Source organism: Alexandromys fortis, unplaced genomic scaffold (assembly GCF_014885135.2).
Source record: "Alexandromys fortis isolate MF-2015 unplaced genomic scaffold, M_Fortis_MF-2015_v1.1 scaffold_0, whole genome shotgun sequence".
Lineage (NCBI taxonomy): Eukaryota > Metazoa > Chordata > Mammalia > Rodentia > Cricetidae > Alexandromys > Alexandromys fortis.
In genome coordinates, this window is record NW_026067949.1 from 24,681,068 (window position 1) to 24,694,858 (window position 13,791).

General features: G+C 42.3%; 1 protein-coding gene across 3 annotated transcripts in view; it reads right to left on the bottom strand.

Moving 5' to 3' along the window:
* The window catches only part of Atp8a1 (ATPase phospholipid transporting 8A1), a 200,873-nt gene that overhangs the window by 144,050 nt on the left and 43,032 nt on the right, over positions 1–13,791 (bottom strand). The window contains exons 6-7 of one of the 3 annotated variants that reach the window (XM_050149965.1): positions 6,119–6,159; positions 73–146 (exon numbers count right to left, since the gene is read on the bottom strand). In XM_050149965.1, coding sequence (XP_050005922.1) covers positions 73–146; positions 6,119–6,159 — 115 coding nt within the window. Of the gene's footprint in view, positions 1–72; positions 147–2,105; positions 2,180–6,118; positions 6,160–13,791 lie in introns of all 3 variants that reach the window. The other 2 variants (XM_050149964.1, XM_050149966.1) reach the window with 2 other exon arrangements.

Genomic DNA, 13,791 nt, shown 5'->3' on the forward strand with positions numbered 1-13,791 from the left:
TGGGCGCCATGGTTGCTTGGTTTAAGGTGAGGACCCGCGTACACACACCCTGTGTGACTCTGTGGTTCTGACCTGGAGGACAGACTGATGAGATCTGCTGGGAGGTGCTCCCCATTGGCCACTCTCACTATTTCCCCCACTGCCACCTACACGTCCCAGTTTAAAATAATTAAAATGGGAGGAAAAAAAAAACAAACAACAGAGAAAATAAAAACCAAACAAATGGACAAAAGAGACAGAAGGTTTGAAATTATTATAGAAAAGAATTCATGTTAATAAAAATGTCTAATGCCGATTTTTTCAAAACTTATTTTGATCAGGCCTCAAGGAAAATGAAAATATTTTGCACACAAAGGATACTTATTTGATTTTTTAAGCCCAATTTTCAATTTCTAATGTGAAAAGTTAATATTATAAATAAGTATTTCTTATCAAATTAAATAAAACATTTTATAGAGTTACTTTATCTCACAGGTTTTTTTTTTTTTGTAAAAATCCTTAATTTGCAGCCAACACTATGCTTACTCCTATCAAATAAGCAAAGGAAAAAATTTAAAACTATGTGTTAGCTATATGAAAAACAAGTATACTACATTAAGCCCCCTCTCACATACTGCAAAAGTAATAAACTCTGTTCTGATTCCAAAATGTTTTCAAAGTTGATTGCATCCCTATCATATTAACTTTACTGGAAAGCTGCACAGATATCTGTCTTAGGCAGTTAGGGGCATGACTGCACCATTTGGAGTTATTTAATAATTGATAAAGTATAAGTAACATATTGTGCTTTACAGAGTATAGGAGGGTAAGCCTTTGTGTCCAGAGAAAAGTCTGATTCAAGGAGGGAATGAAAAGGCCTGACTGACAACCTGCCTGGACATGAATTAAATAAAGTCTTGGTCGCTGTGTGCCACGCTTTTGTCACATAGTGGTATCCGTGGCCGCGTGCTGAAATTTCAGTTTGCTCATTTCAAGTGGAAAGTCAGTGAAACACAGAACTTTCAATGAAATTCTAACCTAATTCCAAGCCACCTCAAGCTCTCACGTAACCTAGCCAATCAAGTCCATGAGCAAACAGTTCCATTTCAGAAATGCTCCCTGACGAAGTTCTGAGCAGTCGCTGAGAACAGAAAGTCTGACTTAAGGACAGTTCTCTGTGCCACACAAAGATGCTAGTGACAAACTCGAGAAATAAAACTGCCCTGGCTTACTTCAACCCCTGAATACCTGTTTCTATAAATAGCCAAGGAGCTACTAGCTTCCTGATTATGATTTACTAACTTGTCAATTATAAATATCCAATCATTTTAAACCACGACCTGATTAAATAGATTTTGAAAAAAGGACACTGTCCATATTTTTATGTGGATTTTACAAATCAAACTGTCCAAGGAAATGATGATAAACAACCTCAAGAATAGTAAAAAACATTTCTTCTTAATTTATTTTTGGACTAGTTTTAAGGTTTTAAATCCTAAATTTACATAAGGACTAGTGTGATAGTTTTTAATCCTAAAGCCATATGTTCTGAATACTAATTCACAACTATCTTAAACATGAATACAACAAAAATTATCTAAATTCAGTAACAGAAAAGAACAAAAGAAAGAATAAAGTACTTTTTTTTTTGGCTAGAAAACAGTATTATTTAGTAAGGTACAATGACAAAAAGAAATAAACCACTCATCGGTCCTCTTGTACCATATCACCATAAGGAATAGGAAAGTTTGCAAGAGAGATGGTTATTGCACCATAAAGGAATTCGTGAATGAGGACTGAAAGAAAAAAATCAGCAGAGCCCAGTCTATGAACGGCATAAAGTCAATGACAGGGAATCTTAAGCCCAGTTAGTGGTCCACACACACCACAAGGATCTGGATGTAGCCAGAGGAGATTGAGAGGAGATTCTCAAGCTTGGGCTAGGTAGTACCCGATACTTGTTCTGTATGGCAAACATAAAGCCAATCCATTTTTTATACACTTAAAATATCTCGAGAGGTTTGCAATTCTTCGTTTATTCTTTATTTCCTTGGAGAAACCACAAGGTCAATGCAGGGTAGAGAAACCATCCTCTACCCTGTTTGAGCATCAGTAGGTGTCTCTACCTTGATGAGAGAAGGACAATGTCAGCAGGTATATACTCTTTGCCTTTTATTATAACTATATCTCCAACATTTACCTGAAAGAAAACTGGGAATTGGTTAATTATCTGCATGGAAAGATAGCAAAAAAAATATATATACAACCCATTGTATTAATACACAGAATAAAAAAAAACATTCTAATCTTCACAAAAATGGCATAAAATTATTTAGGGGCAAATGTATATTTGTTTTTAATCTGTTACTTATCTTAATAAAATTTATTGAACAATTATAACTACTTGGTTGACATCTCAACTTCTTAAATGTTCTTGCTTTGACATAAAAATAAGAAGGAGGAAGCCGCTGGCTAAAACCTCCCCCCTACCCAAGGATGTCTCAGTACAAGCTGAGAAATAATCGTATCTGTGGCTACTCCTCACAGTGACCCTCACGCAAAAAGAACCCACTTAAATTTATAATTTAGAGAGGAAGAAAACATCTAAGATTCTAAGTTCCTGAGTCACATGTTCAGGGTGAGTGGAAAAGCCGAGGCTCAAATCCACACCTGCCCATCACATAGTCCGATGCTTGGCGTAACTGCAATGAGACTATAATTATAATTAAAATAAAATGAACACAAAGTTTGTTTATTATGCATTTATCATCCCTGAGTACGGTATGAAGATGAATTAAAGTCCTTTGTGGCCAGAAACTATTAGAAGTGGTTTGCCAGTGTTCTTACCGCTTTTGGCAAACAATGCATCTCCCACTCAGCAATACCTGGCTCTACTCCCTTAGTGGGAGTCATGACAGGGAATTACTGCAGATAGGGCCATTGTGCTCGGTTTTATCTATTGGGAGAAATAGGTGAGGGAAAGCTGGAGGGGCCATCTTATAATCTACAGTATGTACGCTAGTTGTTCAAGGAAACAGTTGGATGGCATGCTCAAAAATAAAGAAAAATCACTTTAGTTGAAACTTGCCATGTGGAATATCTAAAAGTGACAAAATACAAAGGTTCCTGGAATCCAATTGCCTCAAAAGAGGGTGTAAGAAAAAATGCAATTATAAAACTGGTAAGCATAAATACTTATTTTCCCTTAAAAATGTGCAGTGACAGTTAACTAATAGAGCAAGGACAAGAGCTTGATTTTATGTTTAAAGTATAATGCTGTGAATCTTTTGTTTTATTTGGTGCAAGTATTTAATACATTCCCCAGTTACCTGTGGCATCTTTTGTTATGCATTAGGTTTAAAATTTATATAATCATAATCATGAGACCTTCCCAAACACTCATTGAAGACCTTTGTTCTATTAGTGTGTATTTCAAAACAGCATTTTAATGCTTGCTTCTTGTAGCCAGATGGAATTTAATTTTGTATAAATTATGATTTACATGTAACCTAAATATTCATTTTTTTTGACCTTGCCAATCTGCAATGTTTGCCTCACTTAACAAATAATGAACATGCCTCATTTCAGGACGCTACATTCTTTTCTAATTTATTTGTTAGTATCTATTTTTGAACAGGCTTTTAAGGCAAATGATAATTTCTTTGGGAGTATGTTATGTTAATAATCTGAAACAAGAGATCTCATTTTTAATATTGAAAGAACATGTATTTGTGCATTTATCGGCATCTTTTAGGGGGGCGAGAAAGGCAGCTTTTCTTTAGATGTCAAAGATTCACATAAGTGAGGCTGCTGTGATAGCATCTTCTGGGATCTCAGCGCTCAAGAAGCTGAGTCAGAAGACTGGCTCGGTCTGAAGCCAGTTGCTGTCTTTCCACAGGTCACATAGATTTTGTATGTAAGCATTTCACATTATCAGTAGGAATGAGGGCTCTTTTTCCTGTTTCCTGATGATACTGCAAACATCAAAATATTGTGAGTTTTGTGTGTTTATCTTGAATTCATCACTGAACCAACTTTGGGAATGCAATTATCTAGTTATAACTACTAAATAACTTCAGCTCTTTTTATTTAGTTGGGTGGCTTCTGGGTGACAATCTAAATTCTGTCTTTTTAAATCATAATATGGAATATGCATGTTAAATTTGGCCCTGACTTCAAGAACGACTAACAAAGCTATCATCACGGGTAACCAGTCAGTGATTCCTTGTCTTTGTCTATTAAGAATTTAAAAATGGGGGCTGGAGAGGTGGCTCAGAGGTTAACAGCACTGCCTGCTCTTCCAGAGGTCCTGAGTTCAATTCCCAGCAACCACATGGTGGCTCACAACCATCTGTACTGAGATCTGGTGCCCTCCTCTGACGTGTGGGCATACATGGAGGCAGAATGTTGTATACATAATAAATAAATAAATCTTAAAAAAAAAAAGAATTTAAAAATGTGGCCGGGCGGTGGTGCCACACGCCTTTAATCTCAGCACTCTGGAGGCAGAGGCAGGCGGATCTCTGTGAGTTCGAGGCCAGCCTGGTCTAAAGAGCTAGTTCCAGGACAGGCTCCAAAGCTACAGAGAAACCCTGTCTCGAAAAACAAAAAAATTTAAAAATGAGTTGGGCAGTGGTGGCACATGCCTTTAATCCTAGCACTTGGCAGACAGAGTGGATATCTTTGAGTCTGAAGTCGGCCTGGTCTACAGGGCTAGTTCCAGGACAGGCTCCAAAGCTAAGAAACCCTGTCTCGAAAAACAAACAAAACAAAACAAAATAAATTAAAAATGATAGTTGCAATAATCCATATAGACTAGCATAACCTCAAAATAATGATCGCCATTAGGACAATGCGAAGGTTAATTTTAAAAGAGAGCAGAAGAGAACTATTTCTTGACTGTATATTCCCTGAGCAAGAAGTTTAGGAAAGAAGAAAAAAAACCTGATATATTATTTTTCAAAAATGTGCCTTTCTATTAACTATACTGATAATCTAAACTCAACCCATTGTATCTGATTCTACCCATCTGTCTTCTCTATGAAATGTCTTACGTGCACAAGTACCAGATGAGCCCATGAAGGCAAGTTCCTCCTGAAAGTTTTTGGCTGTATTGTTTTCGACTTTATTCTTCTGCAACAGAGCTGATTAGCACAGAAATACAACACCCTGAAGGCATTTTTCTCCTTATTACTTTAATGTCAAAGACCAGAATGCAGAGAGATGTGAATGTTCTCATCTCTGGAAGAGGAGATGTCAGTCCCTAGTCTAGCCGCTGATTAAAAAAAAAAAAAAAATCAACAAAAATGAAATTAGTTTCTTATTGAGAAGAGACCCTATTCCTTCATGGTCAGAAGGAAGAATCAAGTGCATGGACTTTAGTGGGGTGTACATGAATTGGCAGCAGGCAACACTTTTGCTGTCCCAGCCAAACACTCTGCTGTGAGATGTATGTCCAGTGCCCACAGCAGGGGTCTCCAAAAAGCCATGTAATGAGTCACCACAGCTATCCACTGTGGATGACTGGGGGGTCCAAGTCCTGGAACTAAGAACTGACCGTCATTTTTGCTTACCTTTAAGGCCTAACAAGAATGGACACCTGGGTAGCCCTTGTCAAATTACAACTCCCCCCCACTAAATGCCGAGGCAGAGGTCTAGCAAGCAGATCTACCTCCAAAGCCAAGGACTGACTCCTGCTTCATTAGAAAATGATGTTTAGTTTGTATGACTACTTCTCTTAAAATAATAGTAATAAATAAATGGGGTGATTTCACTACATGAATTTAACTAAAACATGCAAATGTAAAATATCAGAACTTGAATTTTTTTTTACTTGGACAGTAGATGATCAAAACAAAATTTATAAAACAAAATAAATAAAATCTATGAAAGGAGTGCTCAAAATATACTGTGAAACAGGACTGTTCTGGACAGAACTTTCCAAAATAGCCTTCCTGGATGAGTACAGAAACGCTCAGTGCACAGAGCTAAGGGAGACTCACAGATCTTCACATTAACTACTAAACAGTCTCCATATCAGTGGAGTTGCTGACGGCTGCCTGTAATAATACACAGTTACGTCTATAAAGTGAACCTCTCTATGTACTTCTTTCGCAGCAAAATAAAAACAAATGCATACCTTTTCCCAGTGAACAATTTCCCAAGCACCATTTCTCAAAACTGCAAAGAGAAGACATGACAGGTTAAAGAACACTCCTTTAGTAGCAGGTGCAAGCCTCTGTCTAATGGAATGGTTACTCGAAATGAATGGCTTTGAGCGAAATGACTAGCAGCAATATATGACACCTTTAAGAACCAGCTGTGGCAGCAGGATCACATATGGAAATAAAAACTTCCAGTGTCTATGTCAGCCCCCACAGTGACTCGCCTCTCACTCAAGGCAGCTTTGTTGGAGAGGCTATATGCCTCCTTCAAGACACAGGGAGATGTCAGGGGTAAGTTGGGGTAGGGGTGGGAAGGGAAAAACCCACAAAAATTTTAAGCGACTGGCCTATATCCATTTCCTAATGACAACCATTATCCTCAGGTTGTGCTGGTCTACATGGATTACAGTAACTATCAACTTCTAAACTTGAATACACAAAGACAACAGGGGCATCATAGATTTAATATAGACTTATTTAACTAATAAAAAATTTCCTACAGGGCTAGAGAGATGGCTCACGGCTGAGAGTGTTTGCAGAGGACCCGAGTGTGGATCGCAGCATCCATGTCACGTTGCTCACAACTGATTGTAATTCCAGCCCCAGGAGATCCAAGGCCCTCTTCTTGTTTCCCTAAGCACCCCACACACAATTATAACACACGCACACACACACACACACAATTAAAATGATAAAATAAATCTTTAAAAATGTCTTGTTTTATTAATAATATTTCTCCTCATCTCAAAAGGACTTGTGTATGGATGCACATGTATATGTAGTGTGCCAGCGTGTGTACTCGTGTGTATGGGGGTGCATATGCACTTGTATGTATATGGAGGCAACATGCTGATGTCGGGTATTTCCCCCAATTGTTTCCCAGCTTATCTTTTTGAGACGAGGTCTATCCCCCAACCAGATACTTTCTGGTTGGGGGATAGACCGCCTGACCAGTGAACTCCGGGGATCTGCCGGTCTCTGTCTGCCCCACATTAAGGTTATTGTCAGTCATGACTATAACTGATATTTTGTTGTTCCGATAAACAGACATGGGGATCTGAGTTCAGGTCATCATGCTTGTATGACAGAAATCTTACTGACAGAGCTCATCTCTATGACGCAGCTACTGCTGATTTCCCATCTTCACTTCTTGCCATTTCCTTCACACCCTTCCTGTGCTTTCTGCGGTCAAAGCACCCTGCTCTTTCTGGGCTCCTTTGTGCATGGTTCTGTGATCAGGACACTCCTCCATCCCGGCTTTCGTGCAATGTCCTCAGGTAACTTTTGCGGATACTCGGTCCTTTATCACTATCCCAAGACTAAATAACCTTTGTTTCCTCCAGAATACAGATTCCAGTCTACTTATATGTGTAGCTGGGGAGGGGATGTTTCCTCCCCAAACTGTAAGATCCATAAGAGGGGCAACCACTCCTATTCAGCTCATTCTAGTATATCTAGGGTTACAACACTGCCTCATGAAAGTGCCTGGTGAGTACCTGCTGGATGGAATGCCGGGTTCACTGATGTCCCCTAGTGACCATAAGAAGTCAGAAGAGTAGTTACACAGATGTATTGATGATACAACCCTACTCCCTAGCAAATGACATAATAAAATATACAGTTGTAGAGGAAACTAGTTGTTTCTCAGAAAGTCAAACACATAATTGCCACAAGACCCTGAAATCCTTCCCATTCCTGGGTGTGTATCCCCAAGAGAAGAGAAAAGCTGTTTCACGTGCATGAGTTCTCTGCAGCATGACTTATATGAACCCCCAAGTGGAAATCACCTAGATGAGCATCAACTGCTGTCCAGATGAACACATGTGGACTGGCTTGGTGTGGGAGGTCCTTCTGAATGTGTGTTGCTTTTATTGGTTAATAAATAAAGAATCTGTCTTGGGCCTGGCAGGGCAGAATAGAGGCAGGTGGGGAAAACTAAACTGAATGCTGGGAGAAAGAAGGCAGAGTCAGAAGGCGCTATGTAGCCTCCGCCAGGAACTGACGAAGGGAAACTTGCCAAGTAAGTCACAGCCACATGGCAATACACAGATTAATAGAAATGGGTTAAATTAAGATATAAGAGTAAGCCAGCGATATGCTTAAGCTATTGGTCAAACAGTATTCCAAATAATATAGTTTCTGTGTGATTATTTCGGGAATCTTGGTGGCCAGGAAACAAACAAGTGGCCTGCCATTTAATAGTACGCTCCGTGTCACAAAAAGGAGTAAAGAGCTAAAAGGATGACATGGATGAATCCTGAAGATACACCAAGTGAAAGATGGCAGATAAAACCAGGCCACAGATTGTATGATCACACTTATATAAAGTACTTAGACTAGACAAATCCATGGAGACAGAATGCAGATTAGTGGTCGCCAGGCTCAAAGAATGGGACAGCAGGGGCTGGTCACTCACATGTGTGGGTTTCTTTATGGGTTCTGAAAAACGGGCTGGAACTGGGTGGTGTGATGGGAACACAGTCTCCCCGAATCAGCTGAGGCCCCAGGGTTGCCCACTTTAAGATGGGGAATATTTTGGCAGGCAAGTGATAACTGAACAAAAATAGCCACACAAATATGCAATGAGCTATTGAGACATTTGCTTAAAATAGATGTCTCGGTTTTGTAAGTCGCTAAAAAGATTCCCGTGGCAAGCATTCGAAAGCGTTATGTAAAAAAGATGAAGTAACATACTCGTCAGCTCGGGGGCCACCCCTCCAGTTCTGACATCTAAGCCAGGGTGTTAGAACTGATGCCGTGTTAGCAGGGGTTTGCTACGTCACATGTAAAAACAGCTCTGGCCCACTCTTCTGGTTGCAGTCCACACAGCAAGAGTCCCAGCAGGCTTCTAGAGTGGTCTTCCACGTCCATGTCCTGTCTCCCGCCCTGAGCCCGCTCACTTCCTTCCCACCTTGCTTTAATCACTGCTTTCTCCAGTTGATCTCTCTGGGATCCCTGCCTCCACCCAGTGGTACCAGTGGTACATTCTCTCCACATAAGTGCTTCCTGTGGGTTTAATGTTGAAGAGGTAGCTGGACTACTGAAAAAATTTGCACACCTAAGAACACTTTAAATACAGTGCTAGCCAATGGCATGTTATCCTCTGTCTCTCTGGTTTTATTATTATTATGATGATGATGATATTAACTTTTATGTGCATGTACACCTATGCTGTGGCACTTGTGTGGAATTTGGAGGACAACTTACGATAGCTGGCTCTCTTATTCTACCATGCAGAGCCTGGGTACTGAACTCAGATACTCAGGATTAGTGCAAATACTTTAACCACTGAACCATCCCCCCTTTTTTTATTTTGGAGGCAGAGTCTCACTATACAATCTGAACCTGCTATTTATTCCAGAGTCTGCAGCGGTCTGGATTGATCAATACGTATATTACCATTAAGTCCTCACTAAACGGTATGTTCAGAAGTTACAGCAGGACCCTACTCTTTGACACTTGTTTTGTGGGTCTGCAGAACTAGTAGACCAGGCTGCAGGAATGTTCCACCACCCTTTCCCCTGTGTCTTCTGCCTCTGAAATACAAGGGGTGGGAATAAAGGAAACACAGCCTGATACTATATAGATTTCCGGCTCTGAGAACAGTACAGAATATGGTGAAGTTAAAAAAAAAAATCAGCCACAACATGAAAGTATTTGAGCAAATCAAGGCTTGACCACCAGCCAAGGACACCTGCCTGTCATAGTTCACTGCTGTCTCTCTTTGGGAACTGGTTCCTACCATCTAACCCTTAGAACAATTAAAGTAAGTCCCATCCCATGCAGTGTGCTGGCAAGGGAACCAGGAACCTAGGTCTCTTTCGTCTGTAGCCTCCTCTACCTCCATTCCAGCTTCTTCTAAGAAAGCTGTGGGGTCCTTGGCTGAGACTGCTTAGTTTGGTTGGCCCAAAGCTAACAGCCCTCCTATTCTGCCCACCTTAGAGATGATTAATGCTGCTGGCAAAGGAGCAGGAGCCTCTTGAGGGAGGGAGGAATCTTGAATGGCCGCGAGGTGCTTTGACAGCTCATTCTGAGATGTGCGACTCCTCCACCTCTCCTTGGTGCCATCCAAACACACCTGATACAGTTTTCACACAATCTAATGAGTGTGATAGCGTGCACTGGAGGGCTCCGACATCAAACAAACACCCCAGAGGAACCTGCCCTTACCCAGCAGTATACCGTCACCGGTACCCAGCAGTATACCGGCACCTGTACCCGGCAGTATACCGGCAGGCCACTTTGTTGCAGTGGTTTTGTCTGTGAATGGCACACGTTCTGTTAGAGCTCCTGGGTCGCTCCTCCCCAAAGGCCTGGATAAGGCTATGGGAGACAGACAAAAGGCATTGCAAACTAATTCACTGCATGCTCACGGCTTCCAGGAAAGAGGATGTCACCCCAGCTCCCCAGTTAAAGAGATTTGTCACTGGGGATGTCTCTGAAAGTCACTGGCTACCTGTCCCTGGGCAGTCGGTCACTTCCTAAGGTGGGGAGAAAAAGGCAGATCTTTCTAAATGGTATCACATAGAATGGAGTAGAAAACACACACACACACACACACACACACACACGGGGGTGGGGAGAGATAAGTGTGTTTGATTTCCTTTCCAGAAGCGAGCCTTTGAGAGAGATCTTAGGTTATGGTAAAGGTCAAGTGTGCAGCCAAGACTCTGGGCTTCTGTAAAGAATCCAATCCACTCCTATTGAAGCACCATGCACTCACCGAACACTCTACTGCAAAGATAGTTTAAAGGCAGAAGCATCAGTGTGGCCCAGAATGACATTACACATAAATAGTTTGTGTAAACTTGCCTATAAAGGCCAAATTCAATCACTGCGTGTGTGGTCAAACCACTTTCTTCTACTGACAGGAAGGACAGAGGGAACCTCCTCAGCTGATGCCTTTGGAATAAGTTGTTCATGCTGGCATCAAGGGGGCTGGGAGCATTTCTATAACCTCAATTATAACATTTTAAAGTGACCCCCGAAGTGTGTCCTCTTGCCAGTATCCCCAGCAGCTCTAAAAACTTCTTGAAAGAGGAATTCTGAGATCCCGTGTCAGGTGTCCAGGAACCCTAGCCGTCAGCATCTAAGGAGCCCTCTGAGGGACTTGGAGCCATGATCAGATCTGAGACACCTTAAAGGCAAATGTTGCAGAGAAGTGACGGGACAGGAGCCCAGGGTCAGAAGTGTATGCTCAAGAGCCCATTCGCCTTTTCCTTCCCTTCATGGAGAAATTTCTTACAAGAAACTTCTCGCTGTGCCTCACCAATCCATCACATCTCCCAGTTCCTTGGTTTTCGCTTTCAAAGACCCTCAACTGTTGTCCAGTTACAAACAGGAAAGAGATTTAGCTCAGAGCTATGAAGCCCGGTTGCTTCTGAAATGCTGGGTGGGGTGGCTGTCTAGGGCCTGGCTGTTGGGAAGTCGGCACTAAAAGTTGGCAGGGTTTCCTCTCCCAACTCCAGCCCTAGGTGAACCTCACCATTACTGTTTCCCATGTCCCCCTAGCTGCCACCCTTGCTCCAATCCACAGTCAATACAAACAAGGCCACTTTGAACCTTGCCCTGCCCTCTACAGCTGTCAGCTTCATACTGGCAATCTAGTTATACTCCACAACCACGTCTTCCTCTTTCTTATCAGGGTCTCCAAAAGCCTCTTAAGCAGGACCCCAACTTGCCCTTCCACGCTCTTGTTGCTCCCCCAACATGCACCTCTGCTATTGTCAAAAGGGACCATTTGCAGTTTCCAGATCGGTATCTCCCATCTGCCCACATCCCACTGAGCTGCCCATAGTAGCCCTTCAGCCACAGGCAGCCCTAAGTTCTCTGCTTCGAGCTCTGACACCCACCCACCCACCCACCCACTGGGAACCTCCCAAACGCCATTTATAGTTCCGCTTCTCTCATTTGGTCCTCAGTGCCTGGTCTGGCTCGTACATTCATCTGCATTTCATCTTCCCTCCTTTACCACAACGTCCCATGAGGCGGGGAAGGGGACTGTGCTTGTATTTCTGCATAGGTCTCAGCACAGGGGAGGAGCTCGACACAGACTGACTAGAGGGGAATAACAAACACCCTTTATTTGAAACACACCTGCTTTTCTCAGGAACTCTGGTCATGCAATTCATCTGGGCTTATCTAACACAGGCGGGAGGAAGTGCCTACAGTGTAATGCTGTGTTTAAAAGAAAAGAAAGAAAAAAAGACAAGGGGAGAGTGGTCTGCCCATACAGGAAGGGAAGCAGCAGCTCTGAAATCAGACCCCTCACGATTAAACCGTGCTCCTAAATTTCCTCAGTGGGTTTTGTTTCTCTGTGTTACATTTTTGATTTATGGGAGACGTGAAACACAACCCAGGCTGTGCTACTCCATAAATAAATACTGCCTCCCTATCCAGAGTTATTATAGCGGAGGACTTCCAGTGGGCTCAATTTACACACGCCTAGGACATGCAAATGATTTGGAGATATTACTAGTCTTCGAGATGTCTGAATTTATTCAGGTGATCCACATGCATGACTTTCAGCCGCAGGAAACCATACCATCTAAAAAGCTGCACACAGGTCAGCTGATGTTCACATGGCAAGGGGCATGTTCATACGTGGGGAACCTGCCCTGAGACAGAAGGCACTGCTTCGTGTTTCCATGGGCCAGTGGGTTGGTGCTATTTTAAGTCCTTTGTCAGCTCTGATGAGAACTGAAGCAGATGGACTCTGTCCTGTTAGTGGGTCACTTCAGACTGAATTACCCAAACAGCACCTCAATGCTTTTTCCGCAGAAGACTTTAAAAGTCCCGTGGTTTCCAGGGGGCGGTCAGCAACTACCAACTGTGCACACCACAGGGTCTTGCTTGCGCCCTGACAATACTACCTCACTTCCACACCAGATGAGACAGTACAGCACTGAGGAGGAAATTCAGGTGGGGGTCAGTTAGTTTGTGGTGTGTCTAGTGTGTCTAAGTGAGAGGGGCTGGAGAGATGGCTCATCAGTTTAGAACACTTGTTGCCCTGGCAAAGGACCTGGGTTAGTGGTCTATCATCATCCTAACTTCAGTTCCAAGGGAATCAAATGCCCTCTCCTGACCTCCACAGGCACCAGGCACACACATGGCGCACATACATACAAACAGGCAAAGCATTCATACACATAAAATAAATTTTTAAAAAGCCGGTGTGCCTAGGTTACGAGGATTTCATATCGCCTTCTCTACGGAGTCTAATTGCAGAGAAAGTTCATTAACGAAGGCTTATTTTTCACAACACACCTGCTATGATAGTAAGAGAAGGTAGCATGAAAACTAACTCCAGTAACGTTGGCTTTCATCCAACCACAGAACAAGCCAGGGGGTCAGCAGGTGGCTCTGCTTCCCAAACCACACTTGTTGGACGTCGGCAGAGCATCCTTCAGGGAGTATGTCCAAACCTGGGGTTTTAAACATCACTTCTATTCACCGCCACTTATAAAGTATCCTGGCTACCTTAGTCTGTACCCAAGCTCCATCTCCTCTCTTTACCCAAGCTCCATCTTCTCTCAGCCCTCCATGCCATAATTTTACTCGAAATTCTCATAGCATTCCATAGAAAACAGAAGAAGGGTTTTACAATTTAAGGAGAGCATTGGCAGAACCACCACAATAAATCCACACG